At 39.7% G+C, this 25,546-nt stretch overlaps 1 protein-coding gene across 1 annotated transcript; it reads right to left on the bottom strand.

Annotated features, from left to right (window-relative positions):
• Positions 1-1,217: 1,217 nt before the first annotated feature.
• plat (plasminogen activator, tissue) lies at positions 1,218-13,128 on the bottom strand. The gene is made up of 15 exons (XM_085368518.1): positions 13,065-13,128; positions 8,244-8,331; positions 7,878-7,920; positions 7,456-7,590; positions 6,518-6,628; positions 4,842-5,016; positions 4,554-4,645; positions 4,287-4,461; positions 4,103-4,188; positions 3,943-4,005; positions 3,620-3,824; positions 3,380-3,516; positions 2,571-2,711; positions 2,274-2,422; positions 1,218-2,167 (listed from the first exon to the last, which is right to left on the bottom strand). The coding sequence occupies exons 2-15, from the start codon at positions 8,304-8,306 to the stop codon at positions 2,000-2,002; spliced, it is 1,743 nt and encodes a 580-aa protein (XP_085224644.1). The 5' UTR covers positions 8,307-8,331; positions 13,065-13,128; the 3' UTR covers positions 1,218-1,999.
• Positions 13,129-25,546: the final 12,418 nt, after the last annotated feature.

Genomic DNA, 25,546 nt, shown 5'->3' with positions numbered 1-25,546 from the left:
CGGTTGCACATGCATGATGTGAAGCTTCCATTTGACAGCATCCCAAAAGTTTTCTAATGGATTGAGATCTGGTTACTGTGGAGGGCATTCGAGTACAGTGAGCTCATGGTCATGCTCAAGAAACCAGTTTGAGAGTCTGAGCTTCATGACATGGTGTGTATCCTGATAAATGCAGCAACCAGCTGGGATTGGTAAACTATGGTCATAAGGAAATGGGCATGGTCAGCAACAATACTCAGGTGGGCTGTTGTGTTTAAAAAATTCTCAATTGGTACTAAAGAACACAAAGTGTGCCAAAGAAACAGCAGCAGCCTGAAACATTGATACAACGCAGGATGGATCCATGCTTTCATGTCGGTTGTGCCAAATTCTGACCCAGCTATCTGAATGTAGTTGAAACTCAGCAGACCAGCCACATTTTTCCAGGCTTCTACTGTCCCAGTTTAATGAGCCTGTTTCTACTTCCTAGTTGACAGGAGAGGTATCCAGTCCTGCTGTAACATTCCTGCGTTAAGGCTCCACGTTATACTTTCAGACATGCTCTTCTGCATACTTTGGTTGTAACAACTGTTTTTTAGGTTATTTCTGCACTCTAGCCTTTGATCTCTGTTAACAAGGCATTTATATTGGGAGGACTGCCACTCACTGAGTTTCTCCTTTGTGGACCATTCTCTCAGCAGTTTATGAAATACTCAGACCAGCTGGTCAGTCACCAACAACTATGTCAAGTTCAAAGTCTCTTAAATCACCCATCCTAATGCTTGTTTTGAAGTTCAGCTAATAGTTTTGATCAGGTCTGCATGCTTAAATGCACTGAGCTGCTGTCCTGTGATTGGCCAGATCGATGTTTGTAGCCGTTGAACAGGTGTACCTGTTAGGGTGGCTGTCGTTATCTATAAATGAGACTGAACATACTTAATTTCCTCCAACAGAAAGAAAAAGATGAGCTTAAAATGATCTGATAAAATGATTTCAAATGTTATTTATTGACAATGGTATTACTGAATATGGTAGAAAGGCAATAACAATTATCAAGCAACAATAAATTATCAAGTGGCAATACAGGGATAAGTAACATATTTAGATTTCTACAAAATAATATAAAACAAACATGAACATTAACTTAATACAAAACTTCTAAAATCCAGATTCTCACAAAAGACATGAGTTTCTTACAGATTTGAGTTTTGCAGTCAATAAGCAGTATACAATATATAATATACATGTTACATACAAGTATGGGCTCAGCCCAGGTGCAGCTGAACTCTTCCTAAGACACAGTTTTCCTTCTCCCACAAGTTCAAATCTACAGCGCAACGCAGCAGAGTGCCAAACTATTAAAATCTGCAAAAACAAGCAGAATCTGAACCAGCAGATTGTGGTTTGGATGAAGGCCCTTTTGTGAGCAAATGCAGAACATTTTGCATTAAACTAATTAAGTAAATGTATCTCTCAGCTATAAGACAAGTCCTCCTGACAAAGGACTTTAAAATGCCCTGTGGAGAAACATCCCCATGTGTTTCACTGTACTCTGCAAAGTAAAGGCCTGCTTTGAGTGAGGATTAAAAGTGCTTTTGATCTTAAGCGTGCCACTGTGTCATTTTTGTATAAACCAGCATAAAGTCAACCACAAAAAGCAGAGGGATATCCATATTTTTTCCTATTTATCTAGATAGGTTAACTGCCAGTGCTCAGGGGGGGAAACAGCTTTAAAACCTCCCAGAAAGAAGGTAAAAAATGTGTTTTCAGTTCATCTTTTCACTTTCACACTGAAGACTGTAACGAACATAAAACCCAGGAGCACAAAAACTCCCGATTGAGGTCTTTCGTGTGTGTCTCTGTAGAAATGGCCATTATCACGTAAGCTTTCTGTCTGGTGGGATCTAGAGCCAGCCCTCAACAGTCCAGTGGGTGTCTCAGTCTATCAACTTAATGATAAACATATTTGTTCCACCCTCTGCGTTTAGTCTCCAGCATCTCATTTGCATCTTCTTTTGATTTAAACCGGGTTTGCTTTAACTATGTTGTTAATCCAGTCAATGTAATTGGTGACACGGGTGTAGACTCCAGGTTTATCTTTCTGCCCACACCCATCGCCCCAGCTGATCACACCCATCAGAGTCATCCTGTCATTGTATCTGCAGACAAGCGGGCCACCAGAGTCTCCCTGTAATTGAATCCAAGAAGCAAATTTAAGGGAAAGTGTAAAGAAAATAAAAGTTATAATGTTATGAGCATGATTTAACTGTGAGGATAAGTGTGGGTGTTCTCACCTTGCAGGCGTCGTCCAGGCCTCGAGTGTCACCAGCACACAGCATGTTTGAGGTAACTGTGCGTCCAGACAGCACCCCTGGGACACAGCGCTCTTTGGGCCACAGGCGAACATAACCTCTCTTAACACGGTCAGAATACTCTGGAGAAACTGTGAAGAGAGCGTTGCATTAGTTTAGATTGCCTATACTGTCCCCTGCTGCTCAGATACTTAAAATGACACCAACTTGTCTGTGCGATAAGTACAGTAGTAGCCATAAAAAATGAAAAAAAAAAAGGCTATGATTTAGTTTTCTTACATTCTGCGTCTTTTCCGTAGCCTGAGATCTCACACTCAGTCCAGTCGGGCAGCACCAGCCCACGTTCGGGCAGACACGCCGGAAGAACTTCTGGAGAGTTTACAGCACAGATGCCAAAGTCCGTCTTAAGTTTCAAAATAGCTGCAAGTGGAAAGTGACCAAAGGAAAGTCAAGGCAATGCACTGGGAAAATGTGGGATGAAGACTGAGAGTTGAGTTAAAGTTTTAACAAGCCTCTGCTGCCCACTTAAGCTTCCATATCATTACTGCTGGAGGAAAACAAGTTCACTAAAGCGTCTCATTCTGTTTTCATTATTAACATTGAAGTATGACTAAAGTAGCCTCAATTCTCCACACAAACAGTTTGACTAAGAGCTCTTTTTTTTAGTCTGGCAATGATTGTGTGCTTATAAAGAGGACCTTGGTGCAGCTTTTCAGGTCATGTTCTTAAAATTAGACATTTTTGGCCCCTTTCACCCTACCTTCTTGCAGAAAGTTTGAAATACAGTCGGGAGGGGCTGCTGTGGCTCAGACTAAATCATACAAAGCCAAAAGCTCAAAGACATGACCAAAAGTTCAATTGTGTATTTGTGTCTCTGGATTAAGGTACAAGCGATACCTTTCTTTGTACCGACTATGAAATTAATCTTAAGTTTACGCACTGTATTGAAAACCTAATTTGGGCTATAGGTTTACACTGCTGTGTTTAAAAGTTTATTTTTAAACTTTTATATTAATAAATGAAAAGTTCGAAACAAAGATAAAAAAATATTGGATTATTGTTTCTGTTACAATGAAATGTTCACTCACCGATGTCATTGTCGTATGTTTCCTTGTCATATTTCTCGTGGATCCAGAGTTTCTCGACGCTGAAAATCTGCTCGCTGCTGGAGTTCTGTTTCCGAAACGTTCTCCCCAAAATTACTTGCAGTTTATTTACATCGTTTCTGAAAAGACAGAGCGCACTCGTTTGTTTGCTATATGGCAAACACGTTCGACTAGTGTTTAGTGTATGTGCGTGCATGTGTGAAAGCTGGAAGTCAGTGCTACCTTTCTTCAAAGCAGTGTGCAGCAGACAGGAGCCAGCAGGAATCAATGAGGATTCCTCCGCATAGATGAAAGTGCTTTTTGTGACGGGGTTGGTAAAAATTAATGGCCGCCTGCCACGGCTGCTCCGTGATTTCACTCGCTCTGCCTCCAAACATGCGGAACGATGGTTGGGATAAAGTGTTGTCTAAACGCTTGCCACATGTTCCTACAGAAGAGACAGGTTGGAGAATGATGGTTGAACGACAGTAGGATTAATCGACACCCAGAAGGAGGGACTTTTGGTTATGTCTGAGGTGTTTTCACTGGCTGTGAAGATATCCTACCTCTGTTATTGTTATTAGTGGTGGGAGCACGCGGGTCAAGAGTGGGCATAGGCGGACGTCTCGCTAAAGAAAGGAAAACTATGGTTATCCTCAGTCTCAATATTTAACTTCTGTCTTTGCTATCGCTGCCAAATGAACTCATTGATGTAAAGGAACTCACAGCATTTTGGTACGTCGCACAGCTCCCAGGTCAGAATCATATTTTTGTAGGTGTGACACCATGGACCTGCGTCATTGTCTGGATTTCTGTTGAATAAAAAAAGAGATTTTTTTTCTCATTTAAAAGTAGAACATCAAATGTACTGCAATTATAAGGAAGTTAAAATAGGTGCTGGCCTATGTACCTGCAAAAACTGTGGCTGCCCAGTCCCAGCTCCAATGCGTCCGTTCTCCAAGCATTGTACATCTTGCGCTTGACAGCGGGAGAGTCCCACGGGAGGCAGCGAGAGCCGCTCTTGGTGACAGATGCTGTGCCTCGGTATTGCTGGCCAGAGCCGAGCGCACATTCTCTGTGCTTATCTGCTCCAAAGAGCACATATGGACAGATGTATGTAAGCCCACATTTAATGGTATTTGATCTTTCTACATGTTAGGATTTTGTATATCTATACCTTCTGAACATCTGGGCAAAGAACAGAAGTCCCATTCAATCTGTGTGCCTTTATAGATGTAACACCAGGGAGAGCTGTCACCGTCAGGGTTCCTGACATAAGGAGAAACACAAAGACAATAAGGGAACATCTTCATAGCTTCCGTAAAAGGCTCGGATATTATGTTTTCCAGTCTACTCCAGTATTTGTTAACACCAGGCCACCAGCTTTCAAGACGAACAATCCCAGTCTTGTTATTTTTTATAGATAGCAAATGAAATATTCACGCAGACGCTCCAGCACAGGTACCTGCAGAAGTTGTGATTGCCCAGTCCAAGGCTGATGGCGTCTGTTTTTCGAGCCGTGAACCTCCTTCCTCTCAGAGATGTTGAGTTCCAGTTGATGCACTCTGCTCCTGATTGGCTGACACTCGCGGTGCCACGGTACCCATCACCCTGCCCCACAACACACTTCTCATTGGTGTCTGTTGGAGAGAGAAACAGACAGTGGTAGTCGCTAATTTATATATGAGACTGATATTAACGTAATAACTGGTCTGAGTAAGTTGTTCCGACATAATATGTCTTGTTCTTGTTTTTTTCAGGGGTTTTTTAGATTTGAAAAAGCTGTAGACTATTAAAAAGCTTTTGGATAAATTCTGAAAACATTGCTATTTCTTACATAAGGCTTTAAATTTGTGCCCTAATAGCATTTATATCGCTGTTTTCCAATTAGTGGTTTTAAAACAGTGACCAAACATAACCTATGATGATTGTAAATGCATCAGATTTATAGCCTGGCCATATTAACTCGTAGTTTTTTTCACTAAAATCATTTGCCTGTGACCGCTGAAGTTCAGATAATTATTCCACTGAGAGGGTGGAGTGTCCTTCAAGTGATTAAAAGTGGGCCACAGAAACAAAAACATTCATATCCCAGAATGTCTTTCCATCCTTTATGATCCTTATGTCTTCCCTCCAAACCACAGGCCCATGACACCAGTAGTATGAGTCACACAGTCAGACTGTGATCTTATCAAAAGTTACTAACAAGCTTTAATCAGACCACCAGTTTATGGACACACCCGAAGTCACTGCTGCTTTAAAAGCACAGTACAAATCAATCGCATGTGTTTTGCTCCAGCCTGTAGTGCTATTTGTCTATTTTAGGTTGTTTAGGTGTGACCTGTCCAGTATTGGAGACTCTGGTTATTGAAATGTTGCTTTGTCCTAAATATAAGTGACACTCGCCTTATGGGCCTCATAGCTGTAAACAAAAAAATCATCTGAAAAAGTCAGTGTCTCTTTCCAGAAATCGTGACTTTGTTGCTCATGAACATCTACAAATTTCATGTAAGACCTACACATTACACCTACAGGAGCTGCTGGGCCATGGAAACCCATGCCATGAAGCTCCTGGTGCACAGTTTTTATACTGATGTTAATACTGGAGGAGGTAGAAAACACCTGAATTTAAAGCCAACCTATAAACACTGATCATATAAACCATCGGTAGTGTCCATCTACCCATGATAAAAGGTGTATTCTTGTGACAGAAAGGAAGGAAATACTGAGTGCAACCACCCTTGGTTGAGCTGTGTTGCAGCTTCTTTGGTTTGGCAACCAAAATTAGTTATTACTATAAAGTTTTCACAACAAAGTTTGTGGATTTCTTTCCTTTTTTTATTTACCATCATTTGAGTCACCTAGGTCACCAAAAAACGATTACTGGCGAGTTTTATGTTGAAAACTTGGAGTGAACTCTTCTTTAACAGCTTTTTCATTGTTGCTTTTTTTTCTGTTCTGTAACTGTAAACTGAATATTTGTGGTTTGGGATTGTTAATTAGAAAGAATAAGATTTTTGGCACTTTTGAAATTGAAATGAAAACATAATGAAATTATATTAATTGTTATTTTTATATCTCTGGTCGTTCGCTAGCTGAAAACCCACGATTTAGGTGTTTAGGTGTTTCTTGAATACTCACTGATCTCACACTGAGCCCCAGTGAAGCCTCGGGGACACTGGCAGATGTAGTCTGAAGTGTACACAGCTTCCTTGCAGGTTCCTCCATTATAACACTGAGACACGTAGCAGTCTGGAAGAGGCAGACAGAGCGCCGTTTAGTCAGCCACACGTCATCCACTAACAGTTTAAATAGTTAGTATATGATGGATGTGCCATGACCACTGCACAGATTGGGTTTGAGGCTTGTGTGTCATATACTACAGTGAAACATTGAGGATTATGCAAAAGTCTTTGTGCATGGTTCACCCGGACTTTCTTGTTACTTGTAGTAAATATCATCATAGTTTCTTTTTGAAACTTTTTATGTCAGGTCAAGGATTTCTCTGTAGAGCAGAAGTGGTTTCATGCCATCTGCAGTCCTCGTTTTCATTTATTATTTCAACATTTCCTAAAGGCCGACGCTTAGAATAACAGCTCTGCTGTCACTCCCAGTGGTATGAGCTCACAGATGTTGCAGTTTGGCAGACTGAAAATGTGGTTGTAATTTGACTGAGGGAGGGGTAATCAGCCTTCACAGAATTCGTCAGTGGGGGTGAAAGTACGCACGAGGGCATGTCTGGAGAATCTAGTTCAAATAATCTCAGACTAAACGACGCCCACTCAAAAACACAGAAAACCCAGCAGCTCTTCGTTTGGATGCACTGAAATAACAGGGATTTGGACACATAACCGAGGCAAGCCAACAAAAAATAATCATTTGAGGTTATAACAGCCCGTTAGAGGTGAACTGAAGTTATAATAGAAGGCAGAGGGCAGTGAGGGCAGGAAAGAAGACTGACAGACAGATAAACAAATAGTACATTTAAATTCTGCTCAATGGAAACAAAACACTGATTAGAAAAGTCAGTCAGACAGTCTCCTTGTGTTTGTGTGTATGTGCATCCATGTCACACTCACTGATTACGGGCACAATATGACAACGCGCTCGTCCTCCTAAATCACAACGGCAATACTCCACACGCTGCCCCTTCCATTGTAGCCAAGTGTCCCCAAAACTACGCACAGCAGACGTCTCACTATCCATGCAAAGTACTGAAAACACCACACAAACATAAGTATACAACCAATAAAATGATAGAAAACACAGAAAAACATAACTGTCATACTGTTAGAAACATAAAAACACAGGAGGGAGGAACACAAACACGTGGCTGACAGCAAAAAATGAAAAGACTGATGATTATGAAGAAGAAGTTGGTGTTATTAGAGGAGATGAACAAAAGTACAATGAGGCTCACAGGAGGTGTCAGTGGAAGGTGAAGACTTCTGGACATGAATAATCAAAAGCGTCCCTCTGGCTGGCTGCCTGTAAGGCTCACCTCTGTAAAAACGAGTCCCTCTCTTAGTGCGGAGAAGCTCCACCTGCAATAGAAAGGACCAGTAAAACATGGAGCAGACATGCATGGGAACTGGATGAACGGCTTCAGCCTCCAGCTCAAGCAACAGTCAGCGTATGAACTTTAAATTAGACAATTTAAAATAAAATGCTGATGAATGCTATCGCTAGTCAGTGGCACACTGTCATACAGCAAAAACACAAATTCAAACACATTAAACGGGCTAAATGTTTGCTCAAGTGGATAATAAACCACAGGAATTGGACTGTATTGAGATAAGCCCTTGTAAAATATGCAGGATTTTCAGTAGGTTGAAGACAGCTTAAGGTACTGTTCTGTAGTACTTACATTGTCCGCTAGGCAGCAGCAGAGAGCACAGAGGAGCACTATTAGTTGCAGTGACCTGGTCATGGTTTTTCCAGAGGTCTTCTGTTTGCTGGAGTGAGAAAACACATGCACATATTAGAAGCAGTTTTATATGGACATATGGATGGATCAGGGAATAAAACACAGACAAAGAATAGCATACATTGGCAGCTACGTGACTGTGTTTACAATGGTTTATGAGAAATATAAAAATTATGAATAGTCATTTCCTAAAGCTGTGAAATAGGTCATAAATAAAGACAAAACCGACTCCTTCTTTTTCCACTTTCTCTCAAAGTTAATATGTTCTTTGCATATCGAGACATTAACCATCGCTGTCATTGTCACTACGTACACACTTGCAGCTGTGCAAAAACCGGAACAATTCAGATCACTTCAAATATTCGACATTCAGTCAGGTGACTGACTTGAAAGTGAAGTCATGTTCATGTTAATCTAAGCTTTTCTCCTTAATCTGTCACCAATACTAAGCCAACAATCACAGGAAAATGATGAACACTGGTCACCTCCTCCCAGCTGTACTGTAGGTCCTTCCTCCATCCCTAAGCTTGTTTCTGAGAGGAAAGGGTGGGGGGAGGTGGGGTAGCTGTGGGAACCTGGGGGTCATTCCTTGTTTCTTGAAGCCGAGCTGACTTCTTGACTCAGAGAGGAAGTTTTAGCAGCATTTGCAGAGCTGTCTCATAGGAAAGTGAATAAACTCAATGCTGACCTATATTCAGTTCACTTATTTTTACGTTCCTATGAGGCCATATCATCCTATTTATTTAAAAATTTACATACCAAAAAAGACTCTATTATCACTGTCTGTCATTTAATCTACTTCTTTCCCATTGGGAATAAACAGGACACAGATAAAGTCTTTAAAAAAACTAAAAAAAATGAAAGCGTGATCGCCACATCAAACAACACAGTCCAGACAGCCCTCGAGCGATGAAACGCAGCACACTAGAAAAACAGTTTCTGAACCATCCTGTGAGCTTTCCTGCTCTACCAGAGCAAAGCAGCAGCTGTGTGAGGACAAAGTGACTCAGAACTTCAAAGGGAAGTTCAAGGAAAAAACAAAAGACCAAGAAAAAGTAACTAAATTTATATTTCCTTTTTTTTGTTTGATATCCCACTTGCTCCATTTCTGTTATAGAAGAGTCTAATTATGCAGAAAAGTGGTAGAGAGGAGCATCTGTAGCTCCTCAATCAAGTGTGAGTAAACATGAGTCACAGAAGAAGGAGGGGTGAGTAGAAGCAGGAGTCGAAAGAAAGAAAAAAGGACAACACTGGACACAATTGACCTGAAAAGTTAAAAAATATCCATATAAAGAATTTCCAAGTGATTTTAAAATAGTCCAAAAAATCTCTGACATGAACAAGCATGCAAAGACCTAGACACATCTGCATACATTTTGCCCTCTCTTCTCTTTTGGCTTGTTCTTCACTGAATCACCTTCTGCGGTTGACTGAGCTAATAGAAAACTGCATTGTGTTTTCATATATCAGTATATATGAAACACCCACACACACACACACATACACGCACATACACGCACAAAGTGCTCAGGAACGTGGAGCTAATCAACACTCCCACACACAAAGATTTAGTGTTCATTCTCCTCATTGTTTGAACAAAGACTCCCTCTCAGAGTTTGACTATGAAAACACAAATTCACACACTCACCATTAAGAACGCAGGTCTCTTGGAGGCTGTTCTTGACTCTGACAAATAAAAACCCTGTTGTCCTGTGCTGTAACCCCCCAGTGGAACCTAACTGGCAGGGCGACAACAAAACTCTACTTTCTTTTTTGTTTCCTTTGTGCAGCTGTTCAGCTCAGTGCAGTCGCCCCTCTTTCTCTCTCTGGCCCTGTCAGCTTAAAACATGTGTTTCCTGCTATAACACAACCAGCACAGGCCCCATGTATCTAGGAAACGGGCGTACATATCAACACACGCAAGCACGAAAACACTTGCCGACAAACACTCATCGGATGTTAACATATGTGCATCCACCCTTTCTAGTATATCTTTCATGTGGAGGCCCAATTGGGGGCCATAAAAAAACAACATTCCTTTGGTAATCTTACAGTACAACTATATGTTTTATATGGTCGGTTTTACAACTTTTAATGCATCTATGTGGATAATAATGCAGAAGCATGGACAAAAAGTCAGACATTTATCTGTCTGGCCTATTTTAATCTGTTTTTAACTAAAAAAGTGGCTATTTCAAAAGGAAAATATCTGATATGACTTAAATTTAATGTTGTAATAATAATAAAAGTGTAAAATATGGAATCTTATTACAGTATTCCAACTAATTACAGATATCTATGTAGTCTTTGGTCCACTTTGCAGTAGCAATGATCTTATAACAGTTTATAACCCTAGCTGATCTAAAACAGTATCCTAAGCAATAAATAGCAGTAAACTCTAAATGAGACACAATACAGCTTTCTGGCACTGAGAGGCTTAACACACTGGTCTGTTACACCCAGACTTTTAGTAGCTGAAACATGTACAACCAAGTATGCACTCTGTGGAGAGTGTGGTTCCCCCAGTTAGTGGGTCAGTTATGAATGGAAGAAATGAAAGCATTTTCAGAGTAGCAACAGTCAGACTGTGAGTCATAACAGCTGCTATGAGTTGCAGCATGTGAAAACAGCAAACATATGCAGCAGATGATAAGATGCACACAGACACAAACACACACATAGAGCAGTTATGTTCATGCTACTTTGGTGTTTTTAAGGAATCGGTCTTAAGTGCTGTCCACGGTCTCTGACATCAGATTTTTCAGCAAAAATTAGTAGCAACTGAGTTTAAAAAGGGTCAGGCATGCTTCTCTACTAGAGACAAAGCTGAAATGTTAAAGTTAGAGACTGTGAAGGAACAAAGTTTACACCTCTGTGTGAAATTCAAATTTCTAGTACTTTGAGCATGTTTGTGGTCACTCTTCCCGTCTCTCATCTACACAAATATCACACTTGATACTTAATAAAGTAGTGAAGAGTGGGAGGACTGTTCACACTGGTGCACATGGGGGAATTAGCAGAGGAAACACCTTTACAGCGTAAAAATTTACAGTTGGTTTCTTACTGGTATTTCTCAGAAGAGGTTCTGAACTTTAAAGCGTTGAACAGGTCTGACCTGATGGTATTGCTGAATCTTTACCATACTTTCAGTAGGTATTATTCTTTTGAGTAAGAGGTTTGCATGTGTGTAGAGTGACTGTTAGGATCTGTCATGGCATGTGATGTCATGTAAGATGTTTCGAAGGTATTATGCATTCTTTACTCGGGGGATTTCAGTCAAGCTTCAACAAAGCAGCTGTGATCTGGCTCCGTAAACTCCCACAGAACAGAGAGCAGCATTGTTGCCTTCCCTCTGTGTGCAATATGATACTTTGCAATCTTTATCGGAATGAAACCCAAGCTCCTAAAATGAAGAAATGCAGGTTATGGGAGCAGTTGCTGATGTTAGAAGTGGCGAGATAGTGGAATCTGAGACAGCTATGCAGGACAGGATGCAAGGATGAAGACCTCAGAAAGAAACCGAAGAAAGGCAAAAAAACGGTAGGGTGTTCTGGGGAATTAAATCCCAGAGGTCAGCAGAAAGAGAATGAATCCTCCTGAGTCACACCAGCTCGAGGTCTGCAGAGACACACGTAGGCATTGATGTATTTTACATCCAGTCTCGAGGCCATTGTGTGAAGTAAATGAAGGTTTGGTCAGAAAGGAAGACTACAGATATATAAGAAGGCTTAAAGCTGTAAGACCCCAGGTGCTGATCCTATGACTCACAAACATAAGTGTAAGGCAAAAATCCAGCTGACCACACTGCCAGGAAAGCAGATACCAGTTACAAACTCTACTTTCTCTCAGCACACAGCAGTACAGATTATCAGTGCGATGGAGAACATCAGCGCTGACAGATGCTAAGGAGGAGAACGCTCTCAAGGGCGCCAGCTCAGACGCAGATCCAGCTCATTAGCCACACTCGGCTTGGCTCAAGCTGGTACACAGAAACACATACTGAGGCATTGTGGAATCCAGCTTGATAATACACACACAGTCCAGCAGCAAAGCACGATATCACCATGTTTTAAAGAAGCTGTACAGCAATTTGTGTCAGTTTTGATTACGCAAATTGAAAAGTGCTGTATGTGATTTTAGACTCCCACCAAACTTAGCAGGTGGAGGAGGATGTAGAGAGCTGCTGAGGTCAGGGTGAGAAAAGTATGAGATGTTCCACATAAATGACTTCATAGGCTGCAAGATAGTTTTTTTTCCTCACACAGCTTACCCAAAACTTTTATGAGTGGTGCTGCAACGTGCATGACATTAAATAGACAAAGAAAAAAATCACACCTTAACCGACATCCTGTATTAGCTGAAACACTTGTTAGTACAGTTTTGGCTGTTTATGCTGTACTATTATTCTAATTGTTTTAATCTATGGCATTATATGCCAAGAGACACCTTAATATATCTCTATCACAAGACTACACACCAGTTAAAAAAAATGTTCAGTTCCTTTTGATTGTTTTTTATAAAACATGATAATTAATTCCAATTGACACGTTTAGTTGGAACCGCGCAAAATCCCTGCAACACCATTATCATCATCACATAAAGCGGATCCAATTAACTGAATAACCTTTAATAATTACTGTTTCATAATAACGAGCGACAGGGAAACGTAGTAAAACGGAGTTTGTTGCAGGAGAATCCTCTGGTGCATGTAAACCTCCAGCGCGGTGACATCTTAATACAAAGGAGGAAAAAAGCTCTTACCAGACACGAAATCTTCTGAAAGGATCTCTTCTCGTTGTCTTTGCAGTAACTCTGAGTGTTCTTGTATTTGCCGCTCTGACTGAGCTGGTTGTCCCTCCGCTCCAAGTTTATACCGAAGCGCTCCGGTCGGACCGGTGCTTCAGGGGAGCGGGCTGACGTCAGGGATGTCGGCTCCGGCCCGGATGATGCTTGATGATGCAGCCGGGTGGGCGGGACCATTCCAAGTTAACAAGTTAACAAGTTTTATTCTTGATGAGGAAATCTGCATTCGTCATTTCTTTCAACAGAAATACGCCCGTTTTATTGCATAAAATAGATCAATATAAACGACATGCTATTGTTTTCAAATGTATGCCTATTTATTATTTAAAGGAGAATCAAAATGCGTTTACATTTCAGGACAACACACATAAAATGTGTGTGTAACAGAAAGAGAGAGACATATGCACGTTATAAATGTTTTTAAACATTTTTAATAGATAGATGGCATATTTAAAGGATGTAAAGGATGTATGTTTACATATAGTGAATGCTATGCAAATGTGTTGCTACCGCGTTTTTATTATTATTATTATTATTATTATTATTATTATTATTATTTTATTTTATTTTAGTTGGAGTGCAACCAAACCGAACAAAAACTACTGAAGCTTTTAAGCAGACGTGTAAAGTGAAAAAAACAACAAAACACTAGTAAACAGCTCATTCTTCGCACAGTAGGTCACCTCTGGGAGGCTGTGATGGGTTGTGGGTGGTACTGTATCACTGTGGCTAACCACCTGGCACCAGGAGCCCTTTGTTACAACCACAATCCCCTTTATTCAACCCATCCCTTCCTCAGGAAATCAATCATTTAGCCTGAAAAGTAGCTCCATGTCGTTTTAAGAACACTTAAGGTTTTTATTTTCTTGGAATAATCCATGTTTATTGTTTTTATTGGCTGTTAAATCTACATTAAATTGCTGAAAATACAACAATTTGGGGTGTAATGGCTTAGGGGGGGAAGTTAGTTTGGCGTCTGTCCCACTTTGTCTTCATCTGTGTTGGATTACAATTAGCTCTCAAGTCTCATTAAGGAAAATTACAAACAAAGACACACTGAAAAAAATGCAATAGGGTGGTTGTTGAATCTGCGTAGAATTACTTCATATATCCAGCATGACTAATTTAAATTTCACATCTAAACATATTTTTGTCTTTTACTTTTCACATATTCTTTAAGAATATTCATTCTTTTAGAACAAATCATGTTGAAAAGAAACAAGTTAGTCGTGTTTTATCCTCAAGCTCCGCCCCCTGGAAAGGAAAAATCGGCTGCACTGTCCGCCATTTTTGTCTCTCGCTTTGGAAAATCTACTACCATCTGGAGTTTTACACTTGAAGGTAAATAGGATTTTAAAGCTAACACACCAGTGAGAAAGAGTGTAGACCCTTTATATATGTGGACTTTTACTGGGGTGTTGTCATTTTACAGGTATGTGGGCTGTTTATCGAAAACCATGAAAGGCCAATGTTAGCTAGCTCCAGTTAGCTAATGGTAACCGAAATTATGCGATAAGCAAATTAGTAATTAACATATATAATGTGAGTTAATATTGTTTGTATATTCTTTCAGTCTAAATTACCAGACTATTACAAACTTGCATCGGTGTCTGTAGTAAGTGGTGGTACCTGCAGTGTCTTAACCATTAAACAAGCTAATGTAGGGCTGGGATATGACTAGTTTGTTGAAACATGTCTGCTGCCAATGTGACTGCTCACACACGGTAACATTACCAGCACATAGCCACAGCCGCTAAAAACATGCTGAAAGGTCAATCTAGCTTCTGTAGTCAGCAGCTGGAAGACTCAACACAGACCCAAGATTCAGTGTAACGGTTATCTAAATGCTGTGTGTCCTGTTTGTAAGCCCAGAAAAAGAAATTAAATAAAATGACGACCTTGAGCTTCAAGCTAATGTAAGCGTAATGCTATAGCATAAAGCAACTAATGCAATGATGACGTTGTTAAATTAGTAAAAATACAGTAAATATATCCAACATGAATCAGTTATATTTTTGGTCTAAACATAATTAAGTCTCACGCCTTTCACTTGTTTTAGAAGGATGTTCAGTCTTTTAAAACCAGTCATATCAAAATAACAGAAAATAGTTACGTTTTCTGTTGAAACTCCACCCCCCAGGGCGTGTTCTGCGAGGGAAAATTCACTGTGGCGGTCCGCCATTTTTTGTCGTTGCTTCGTTTACGTTTGGTGCTGAGCTTTACTTTGTCGAGGTAAACTGAAAACTACATGTTTGAGAGGAAACGAAGAGAACATCCATTAGATGGGGAAGTTTTTCTCATGAATTGCTGTTGAGCAACATAATGTAAAAAACAAGTCATTCCTTAAGTTAACTAACGATAATGCTAGCTTAAGCTGCGGGACAATATTATGTGCATTAGCTTTTTTTCAGTGTGTGCCCAGTCACATCTAGGGTTGCCAACCGTCCCGTATTTCGAAACAAAAGTACACGTCCCGTATTGAGCTAATAAGGGACGCACTTTGTCCCGTAATACAGTGAGAATCAAAAGTAGTCTATAACTTTTAATGGAATTAACGCTTTGTTTGAAAACATAATTCCCAGCCCCTCTCCTGCTTTGTGACCAATGAGCTGACAGCACACTTATGACAATTCGAGTATGACAATTCAGATTACCGCTCATCTCATTGGTCGAGGAAAGGTCGCTTACGGAGAAAATACCGGAAGACAACAGATGACCACAACAAGAAGCATGGCCAACAGGGAAACAAACGCCGACACGGCGGTGCAAGTCTCGGACGACAGTACACCTAAAGCTGGGCAAACACTGTGCGATTTTTTCAGTCACGTTATTCAGCTCCTGCTCAAACTGCACGATTGACTCGCAGGGGTTAGAAGTTGGTAGGTCACGATGCAGGGTCTCACACTATACCGCCCGATGCTCTGATGCGACCTGAGTGCTCACACTGTGCCTCCATAACACGAAGGTTATAACAGAAAATCTGTCGCGCTCTCTCTCTCTCCGTCTTACACTCACACAGACACACACACCACCACCATCAACTTTGCTAAATTGCTAATGAAAAACATGATCAGGCAGCTGTGATTGAGCAGCAGTGTAAATCCAACTGTTTTCACGGTTGTTGTGGTCGTGATAATTTTGTGATGCCACATCGAAAAGGCTCGGATGAGCTTTCCAAAGTTCTACAAGTTGTGCCTCCATCGCTTGTGTCCAGATCACACGCTGCACAGCCGTGCTGCTCCATCTTTTACACCAACGTTTACGTGTTTGCGCGCGAGCAGTGTGAGCGGCTGTGATGAGACCCTCACGAGCGATTGATGATCGGGAGCTGGTCGTGAGGTGTTAATCACTTCTCGTTACCCCACGTATACTACACGATGCACGATGAAGGCCAAAATCGGTCAAAAATCGGCTCAAAATGGGCCTAAAACCGCACAGTGTGAGCCCAGCATTAGAGCAGCAATGTTTGTTCCCCTCAGAGAAAGGGAAGAATGGGAAAAGGAAAACACCTGGCTGGAAAAAGTTAATATGGGCATGTGCAATGAATATCAGCGCTATGTGGCCAGAAGTGTGATAATATAATTTATTTTGTGTAATAAACAACTGCAAGGATAGATGATTACAACAAATAGATGACTAATACATAAAAGTAATACATAGATGAATAATGATGATGAGTTAAGATGCGTAATCATGGGAACAAGCGGGTTTACAAACAGGAGCAGCTGATTAGCATTAGAAAAGCTGAAATAATATTTCAACTGAAGCCGATTGTACTAAATGCACTAAATGTGCACTGTTACAAGAATGTTTTTCTTTCTATTGTTTTCTATTATTTTAAGTTAAGCAGGACAGAGTTATTTTAAAGAAAGATTTACTTATATTCTCAAAAGTTAAGCATGACAGGCTTCTGTTTAAGAAGGAGACCTGTTTTATTGTGTTAATGTTGTCATTTTGAGCTAAAAATAAATGGCTAAATGATCATTTGTTTCACATGTGTTCATATCACAAAGAATACACATCTACTTAAATCAAATTCAAGTCAAAGGGTTAAAAAAATAATTTCACACACAAAAAAAGAGCTAGAAAATTCACCACACTGGGAAGGGTGAAGACAACTGGGTCGCCCGGCCCTGGCCACGAGGTGTCCCTTATTTATTTTTCAGGGAGTTGGCAACCCTACTTGTGTACGTGGAGGTTTCTGTGCTCATTATAACTGTACAAAACAGAAGCTTGAGGTAATCCAAGGTACCATTTTTTTACTTGAATACTTTTTTATTAGATTAACTGAGAGGTCAAAGGAAGTATGATCTGCACCCAATGTGCTCATGCAAAGTTTAAGGCGGGATGCTAATCCACAGACTGTATAAAAAAGCGCTACTAAAGGCCTCATTTTGAGGCCTCGAGGTTTTGCAGATATGAAACATGAACGTAGACCCTGTGACATCATCCAGTGGTTTTGTACTCCATATTTTGAAGGGTTTCAAAAACCAGAAATTTCAAAACTTCTACTTTCAAAGAGTTTGAGTGCTAAGTTTTTAGCTAACCCTAGCATGTAACACTAGCAATTAGGGTTGCCAACCGTCCCTTAAAATACGGAATCGTCCCGTATTTCGAAACAAAAGTACACGTCCCGTATTGAGCTAATAAGGGACGCACTTTGTCCCGTAATACAGTGAGAATCAAAAGTAGTCTATAAATGTTTATGGAATTAACACTTTGTTTGAAAACATAATTCCCAGCCCCTCTCCTGCTTTGTGACCAATGAGCTGACAGCACACTTATGACAATTCGAGTATGACAATTCAGATTACCGCTCATCTCATTGGTCGAGGAAAGGTCGCTTGCGGAGAAAATACCGGAAGACAACAGATGACCACAACAAGAAGCATGGCCAACAGGGGAACAAACGCCGACTCTGCGGTGCAAGTCTCGGATGACAGTACACCTAAAGCTGGGCAAACACTGTGCGATTTTTTTCAGTCACGTTATTCAGCTCCTGCTCAAACTGCACGATTGACTCGCAGGGGTTAGAAGTTCGTATGTCACGATGTACTCTCACACTATACCGCCCGATGCTCTGATGCGACCTGAGTGCTCACACTGTGCCTCCATAAAATGAAGGTTATAACAGAAAATCTGTCGCTCGCTCTCTCTGTCTTTCACTCACACAGACACACCACCACCATCAACTTTGCTAAATTGCTAATGAAAAACATTGATCAGGCAGCTGTGATTGAGCAGCAGTGTAAATCCAACTATTTTCACGGTTGTTGTGGTCGTGATAATTTTGTGATGCCACATCGAAAAGGCTCGGATGAGCTTTCCAAAGTTCTACAAGTTGTGCCTCCATCGCTTGTGTCCAGATCACACGCTGCACAGCCGTGCTGCGCCGTCTTTTTCACCAACGTTTACGTTTGCGCGTGAGCAGTGTGAGCGCCTGTGGTGACACCCTCATGAGCGATTGATGATCGGGAGCTGGTCGTGAGGTGTTAATCACTTCTCGTTACCCCACGTATACTACACGACGCACGATGAAGGCCAAAATCGGTCCGATCACTCAAAAATCGGCTCAAAATGGGCCAAAAATCGCACAGTGTGAGCCCAGCATTAGAGCAGCAATGTTTGTTCCCCTCAGAGAAAGGGAAGAATGGGAAAAGGAAAACACCTGGCTGGAAAACGTTAATATGGGCATGTGCAGTGAATATCAGCGCTATGTGGCCAGAAGTGTGATAATATAATTTATTTTGTGTAATAAACAACTGCAAGGATAGATGATTACAACAAATTGATGACTAATACATAAAAGTAATACATAGATGAATAATGATGATGAGTTATGATGCGTAATCATGGGAACAAGCGGGTTTACAAACAGGAGCAGCTGATTAGCATTAGAAAAGCTGAAATAATACCTCAACTGAAGCCAATTGTACTAAATGCACTAAATGTGCACTGTTACAAGAATATTTTTCTTTCTATTGTTTTCTATTATTTTAAGTTAAGCAGGACAGAGTGCTTTTAAAGAAAGATTTACTTATATTCTCAAAAGTTAAGCATGACAGGCTTCTGTTTAAGAAAGAGACCTGTTTTACTGTGTTAATGTTGTCATTTTGAGCTAAAAATAAATGGCTAAATGATCATTTGTTTCACATGTGTTCATATCACAAAGAATAGAATATGCATCTACTTAAATCAACTTCAAGTCAAATGGTTAAAAAAATAATTTCACACACAAAAAAAGAGCTAGAAAATTCACCACACTGGGAAGGGTGAAGACAACTGGGTCGCCCGGCCCTGGCCACGAGGTGTCCCTTATTTATTTTTCAGGGAGTTGGCAACCCTACGATGTACTCTCACACTATACCGCCCGATGCTCTGATGCGACCTGAGTGCTCACACTGTGCCTCCATAACATGAAGGTTATAACAGAAAATCTGTCGCTCGCTCTCTCTGTCTTTCACTCACACAGACACACCACTACCATCAACTTTGCTAAATTGCTAATGAAAAACATTGATCAGGCAGCTGTGATTGAGCAGCAGTGTAAATCCAACTATTTTCACGGTTGTTGTGGTCGTGATAATTTTGTGATGCCACATCGAAAAGGCTCGGATGAGCTTTCCAAAGTTCTACAAGTTGTGCCTCCATCGCTTGTGTCCAGATCACACGCTGCACAGCCGTGCTGCGCCGTCTTTTTCACCAACGTTTACGTTTGCGCGTGAGCAGTGTGAGCGCCTGTGGTAACACCCTCACGAGCGATTGATGATCGGGAGCTGGTCGTGAGGTGTTAATCACTTCTCGTTACCCCACGTATACTACACGACGCACGATGAAGGCCAAAATCGGTCCGATCACTCAAAAATCGGCTCAAAATGGGCCAAAAATCGCACAGTGTGAGCCCAGCATTAGAGCAGCAATGTTTGTTCCCCTCAGAGAAAGGGAAGAATGGGGAAAAGGAAAACACCTGGCTGGAAAACGTTAATATGGGCATGTGCAGTGAATATCAGCGCTATGTGGCCAGAAGTGTGATAATATAATTTATTTTGTGTAATAAACAACTGCAAGGATAGATGATTACAACAAATTGATGACTAATACATAAAAGTAATACATAGATGAATAATGATGATGAGTTATGATGCGTAATCATGGGAACAAGCGGGTTTACAAACAGGAGCAGCTGATTAGCATTAGAAAAGCTGAAATAATACCTCAACTGAAGCCAATTGTACTAAATGCACTAAATGTGCACTGTTACAAGAATATTTTTCTTTCTATTGTTTTCTATTATTTTAAGTTAAGCAGGACAGAGTGCTTTTAAAGAAAGATTTACTTATATTCTCAAAAGTTAAGCATGACAGGCTTCTGTTTAAGAAAGAGACCTGTTTTACTGTGTTAATGTTGTCATTTTGAGCTAAAAATAAATGGCTAAATGATCATTTGTTTCACATGTGTTCATATCACAAAGAATAGAATATGCATCTACTTAAATCAACTTCAAGTCAAATGGTTAAAAAAATAATTTCACACACAAAAAAAGAGCTAGAAAATTCACCACACTGGGAAGGGTGAAGACAACTGGGTCGCCCGGCCCTGGCCACGAGGTGTCCCTTATTTATTTTTCAGGGAGTTGGCAACCCTAGTCACATCCGCTTGTTTTATCTCAGTGAATACAGACTAACAAACTCGTGTCCATTTAGTTAACTGGTTGTACCTAAAATGTTTTAGTTAAACAGTTAAATAAGCTAGTTTGCCATGGGGTGGGCTCTGTTGGGGGGGGGGTGAAGATTTGCATATGTTATCTCACATTCTGTAAGGTAAATTTTCTGGAAAGGTCAAATTAACTAATTTAACTAAGTATTAATGAAAGACCTTGATGTGTATATGACAATAATAGATGTAGTTTCTGGGTCATTTGGCAGAACTGCAAAATGGCCAGAAGGAGGCAACTGCTGTGGTTGCAAACAGGCTTTGGGTGGTATGGAAGTAAGGGCAACTATAGAACTGCTCAGCAACATGGGACCCATAGCTAATAAATAGTAATATGACAAAAAATAACAACTTTGTGTGGATGTAACCTTGTGAGATTTGAGATTTTGACAGCATTTTTATGTGACAACTTCTCTTTTTAGATAAATGCAGAGTTTAAGCGCATTACCACCATGCCACTGCAGTCCAGATTACTCTCGCAGATGGATGTGCTATCTGACAAACTCATAAAGGTCTTCAAAAGGCGAGGAGGACAAATAGGAAGAAGACTGCAGAACATTCTGGAGCCCACGGCCCAGGTAAGAAAAAAATAATTTGTGTATACACTCTAGGGAAAATAATAATTTTAACAAAATGCTGCTTGTCACTCTATGCCAGAAGTATGTTGAAAATCACCTGGGATTTTCACAATTTACCATGGGTGCGTTTTTTTTTTTTTTCTTCTTTTACCTGCATTAGAACTATGTGTGGAGTTCATAGTTGAACACCTCTCTATGCTCTGACAGTATTCTGCTTCTTTGCATGGAGATTTCACTTCATGCATTACCTTTTTAAGCATTCTGAGGACTCAAATCACATGCTGTAATGAATCCATTTTTGTTCACCTAATGTGTTAATGTTAACATTTTTTGGAATAGTGACACAGATTGAAAAAAGATTTGGTATAATGTTCTTTGACCAGTGTTCTGTTTAATTAAATTTTGGAATTCTGCATTTTCTAGGCCACAGATGAAGCCATTATCCAACGATCTAATAAGGAAACAACCATGGGAATTTACATCATAAAGTCAAGAGATGCCAATGGCAGCCCTGAGGACATCGGGATAGTCCTTGAAGGCCAGAGAGTCTGGCAGGATTTGGATAACTATACCCTAGCAGCTGCAATGCTGTTTGGACTAATGTACACTTTGAACCTCACCTACCCACTGGAAAATTATACCTTCGAGGTATTATAGAAACTGGTTATGGAGCTCAAAAGGAACAGCCTTTCAAAGAAGGCCCAGGTTCTCAGGACCAGACTGTACGATTGAACAATTTTCCAGTTATGATGTGGGAACAACATGTTTACCTCTTCGAATATATACCATCCTTTCTTTTAAGCCAGCACTGGTAAAGTTGCAGTACATAGTGAAACTTATTTTTCTGGCACTTTTCAACTTGGGGCCTTTATTACTGCAGTTTTCACTTTTCAAGCCATGGCTCTTTTAAAAAAAAATTCAAACTTTGAATGTCCATTTTTCTCAATGGAAATGGTGCCTTGCACCAATTTCACCAATTTGCAATTTTGTTCCCAAGGTGCACCACTACAAACAGATTGCATCGTCTAGTATTAGTGATTGTGATGTTTAGTGATAGAAGCAAGCCAATACTAATCAGTTTAGGTCTCTTGGTTGTGTGCCTGTGGGTTATAATGTTATTTTAAGTCTCTTCTTTGTGTCATTTTAATAATTACACCCCTGTTGCCATATTACCTTATGGCTCTTACATTTAAAAAACTATTTTTTACATAAGCGCGATGTCATAAGGCCCCACAATGTTGAATTCAGGTTCCAGCAGATAACTTTGAGGAATGTTGTGGAATGTTTTTCAAGAGATGCATTGTACAAATATGACTCATGTATATTTTGGAAGCCTGAATTGAAAGTCCATTTTTACAACTGTGTAGTATTTTCAAAAATACAGGTCATTGTTCAAAAATGTTTTGCTTATTTCTTTGATTGAGAGAAAGTGTACAGTACATACAGTAAGATCAGCCTTAATTTAGTTTTATTTATTGAACACTCAATTATATATTAGATTATATATTATATATTAGAAATTTGTTATAAAATAAAATAAGCTTACCATAAAATTGTCTTGTCAATATAACACATAGTAGTCCAATACAATTAACACAAAAAGTTCATGTCTGATAAACAAGTGGTTTCTATAAATATTTGACCGGAATGAAAAACATAACAACAACATAAAAAAGTCATGTTCGTGTTACCAGAAAAATGTGTGCAGGTATAACATAAAAAACTAAGGTTAACCAAACATAACTTAATTTCGTGCAACCGCTTACAATAATTTTTTTATGTTTATCCCACTGATTATTTTTTTCAGTGCACGCATTACAAGAACACAATCTACTACAGAGGAATAAGTTACATCAGGTCATGTTACAACACAAGACTCTTATCTCCTTGAAATTCTTATGAAACTGACCAATTAAGGCATTCTTCCTCTTTTGTGTTAAGTAATGAAAAAAAATACGTACCTTTTTTCTTATTTTGTTTGTCCTTATTTACATTGTGCCATAAATGGTAAGGTATTTGTAAATCATGCAGAGTAATTGTAGCATCTGCACAAACCACTGTTTTAAACATTTTAGTTTGCTGTCTTAATGTGTGGGTAGATGTTTTTATAATTCCTGGAGCTCGGATGCTGCAAATCCACAATCAGGGTATCGAGTGTCTCATAAAATGAATACGAGAAGGTTTCTCGGACACAGTTCACAGTTACTGATTTTCCTTGGCAGCAAACCTGAGATAGAGTGAAAAAGACGACTGTGCAAAACTTAGACGTGTTTTAGTACAAGTTTTTTTTAAAAAAAACGAAATAAAAACTGTAATATAGAAATATTCCAGCAGTTTTTTATTTTGTTTTTATGGCTGAAGCAAACAAAACATAACAAGGTAAACAGCTTTAACATAATCCGGTGGGCAAACATTTTGTGCATTCATGAGCTCTACCAGTGGGAACAAGATAGTTTACCTAATTTTGATCAGATTATTTGCTTTTTAAAATATTCCGAGGCACTCTGTGCTGATAGAAACCTTCAGTTACAAAATTTTACTTTTAACTAATGGTTACAAATGTTATTACATTTTAGCAAATATTAAAGAATACAAAATGTAACTTTGAACACATCAAAACTTACTGTTAACTAGATATTAAATTTTTCACTTACCATGTTTTTTGTAAATATTAACCATGTACCTCAATTTTCTCTGACTTTCCAGTGTTTGTAGTTCAATAGACAAGGAATAATTTTAACAAGCTGAGGATACAGCTGTTTCTAAGCCAAGACAGACTTGCCTTAGAAGACTTCTATCTTCTTGTATGGGACGCAGCTGTGTCCCTGAGGTAACTAGGTGTAAGTTTAAATTTAATTGTCTGATGTTAGTGTTATGTCTCACTGATGACAGAAGTCAGAGGAGAATGGACAGATTGCTTCAAGCTGAAAGGAAGGCAACTGTAACTCATATAACAACTTGTTATAGCCAAGCTATGCCGAAGAGCATCTCTGAACAGACAGCATGTCCATTCTGGAAGCAGATGGGCTACAGCAGCAGAAGTTTTCACATTACTCCATGCAAAAACAACAGGTGATTAAACAGAAAAAAACATCATTGGTATACTCTGGAAACTCTGAAGTGCATCTTCTCCAAATATAACACCCGTTATATCAACAATGATGTTGCAAAGTCAGAACATGTGAAACACTGAGATGAACACTTTAACAGACGTCAACAAGCTGATTTTAACTGATCTAAAAATATCCAACTTTGCAATAGTAGGCCTGCCCCAACTGGATCACCCCAAAAATAGTAAAACCTGTAGTCTTATTGATATTAGCTGTTTTTAAATGATCTATACATTCTGTTTTGTCCTGTGATTAAACCGGCCCTGCATTGCTATTAATTATTTTGTTGTAATTATTCTTAGTTCTTGTTTTGTCGCTTTATGTCTATAAAAGGCGCTTTATGTATAAATATTACTTTTTTTGTCATTTATTTGCCTCACAGAATCTGAGCATCTGATTTGATTAAAGATCTACAAGGGCACGATCCAGACAGAAAAGAAACCAATGAAACTAAAGAGGGGCAGCCAAGAAGGAGACTTTCAGTAGGTTAATATGAGCTGTCAGGTCATGATGCAGATGAGAGGGGTGAGTCAAGCAGTTTGGGAAGTTTGATTCTACAGTAATGGTGCTGCACCCTTAGCAGTGATATCATATATACATTGAAGCAGTGGTTCAGTGTTTACTGCCTCATAACAAGAATGTCCTGTATTTGAAACCAGGTTGTTTTTCTTGTGTCAGCGTGGGTTTCTCCCGCACTCCAAAGACATGCACAGAGTTAAGTTAATTGGAGATTCTAAATTGAGCGCAGGTGTGAATGTGATAGCCCAGACAGATCCAGGTGTACTTATTTCTTGAATTATGACAGCTGGGATGGCATCGCCCACAAAAAAAGATGGCCATTGTTTTTGAAAGCATTTGATCCGCAAGATTATTTCTCAGAAAGATTAGCTAGGTCACATTCTTTCTCGATGACCCCGTGTTTCATTTTTCTAGTTAAAGAGAGACACTAAAGTGACCTTTATGTGTACGGCTGTTTGGATGCCACATTGCTTATGTAGAAAGACACAAATGACGCCAAATTATTAATGTACATGACATA

This window comes from Diplotaxodon limnothrissa, linkage group LG12 (genome assembly GCF_057381915.1).
Source record: "Diplotaxodon limnothrissa isolate DT_005_m linkage group LG12, D_limnothrissa_male_GT1.1, whole genome shotgun sequence".
Lineage (NCBI taxonomy): Eukaryota > Metazoa > Chordata > Actinopteri > Cichliformes > Cichlidae > Diplotaxodon > Diplotaxodon limnothrissa.
Note: the sequence above shows the minus strand (reverse complement) of the source record. Positions and strands in the feature narration are given on the sequence as shown.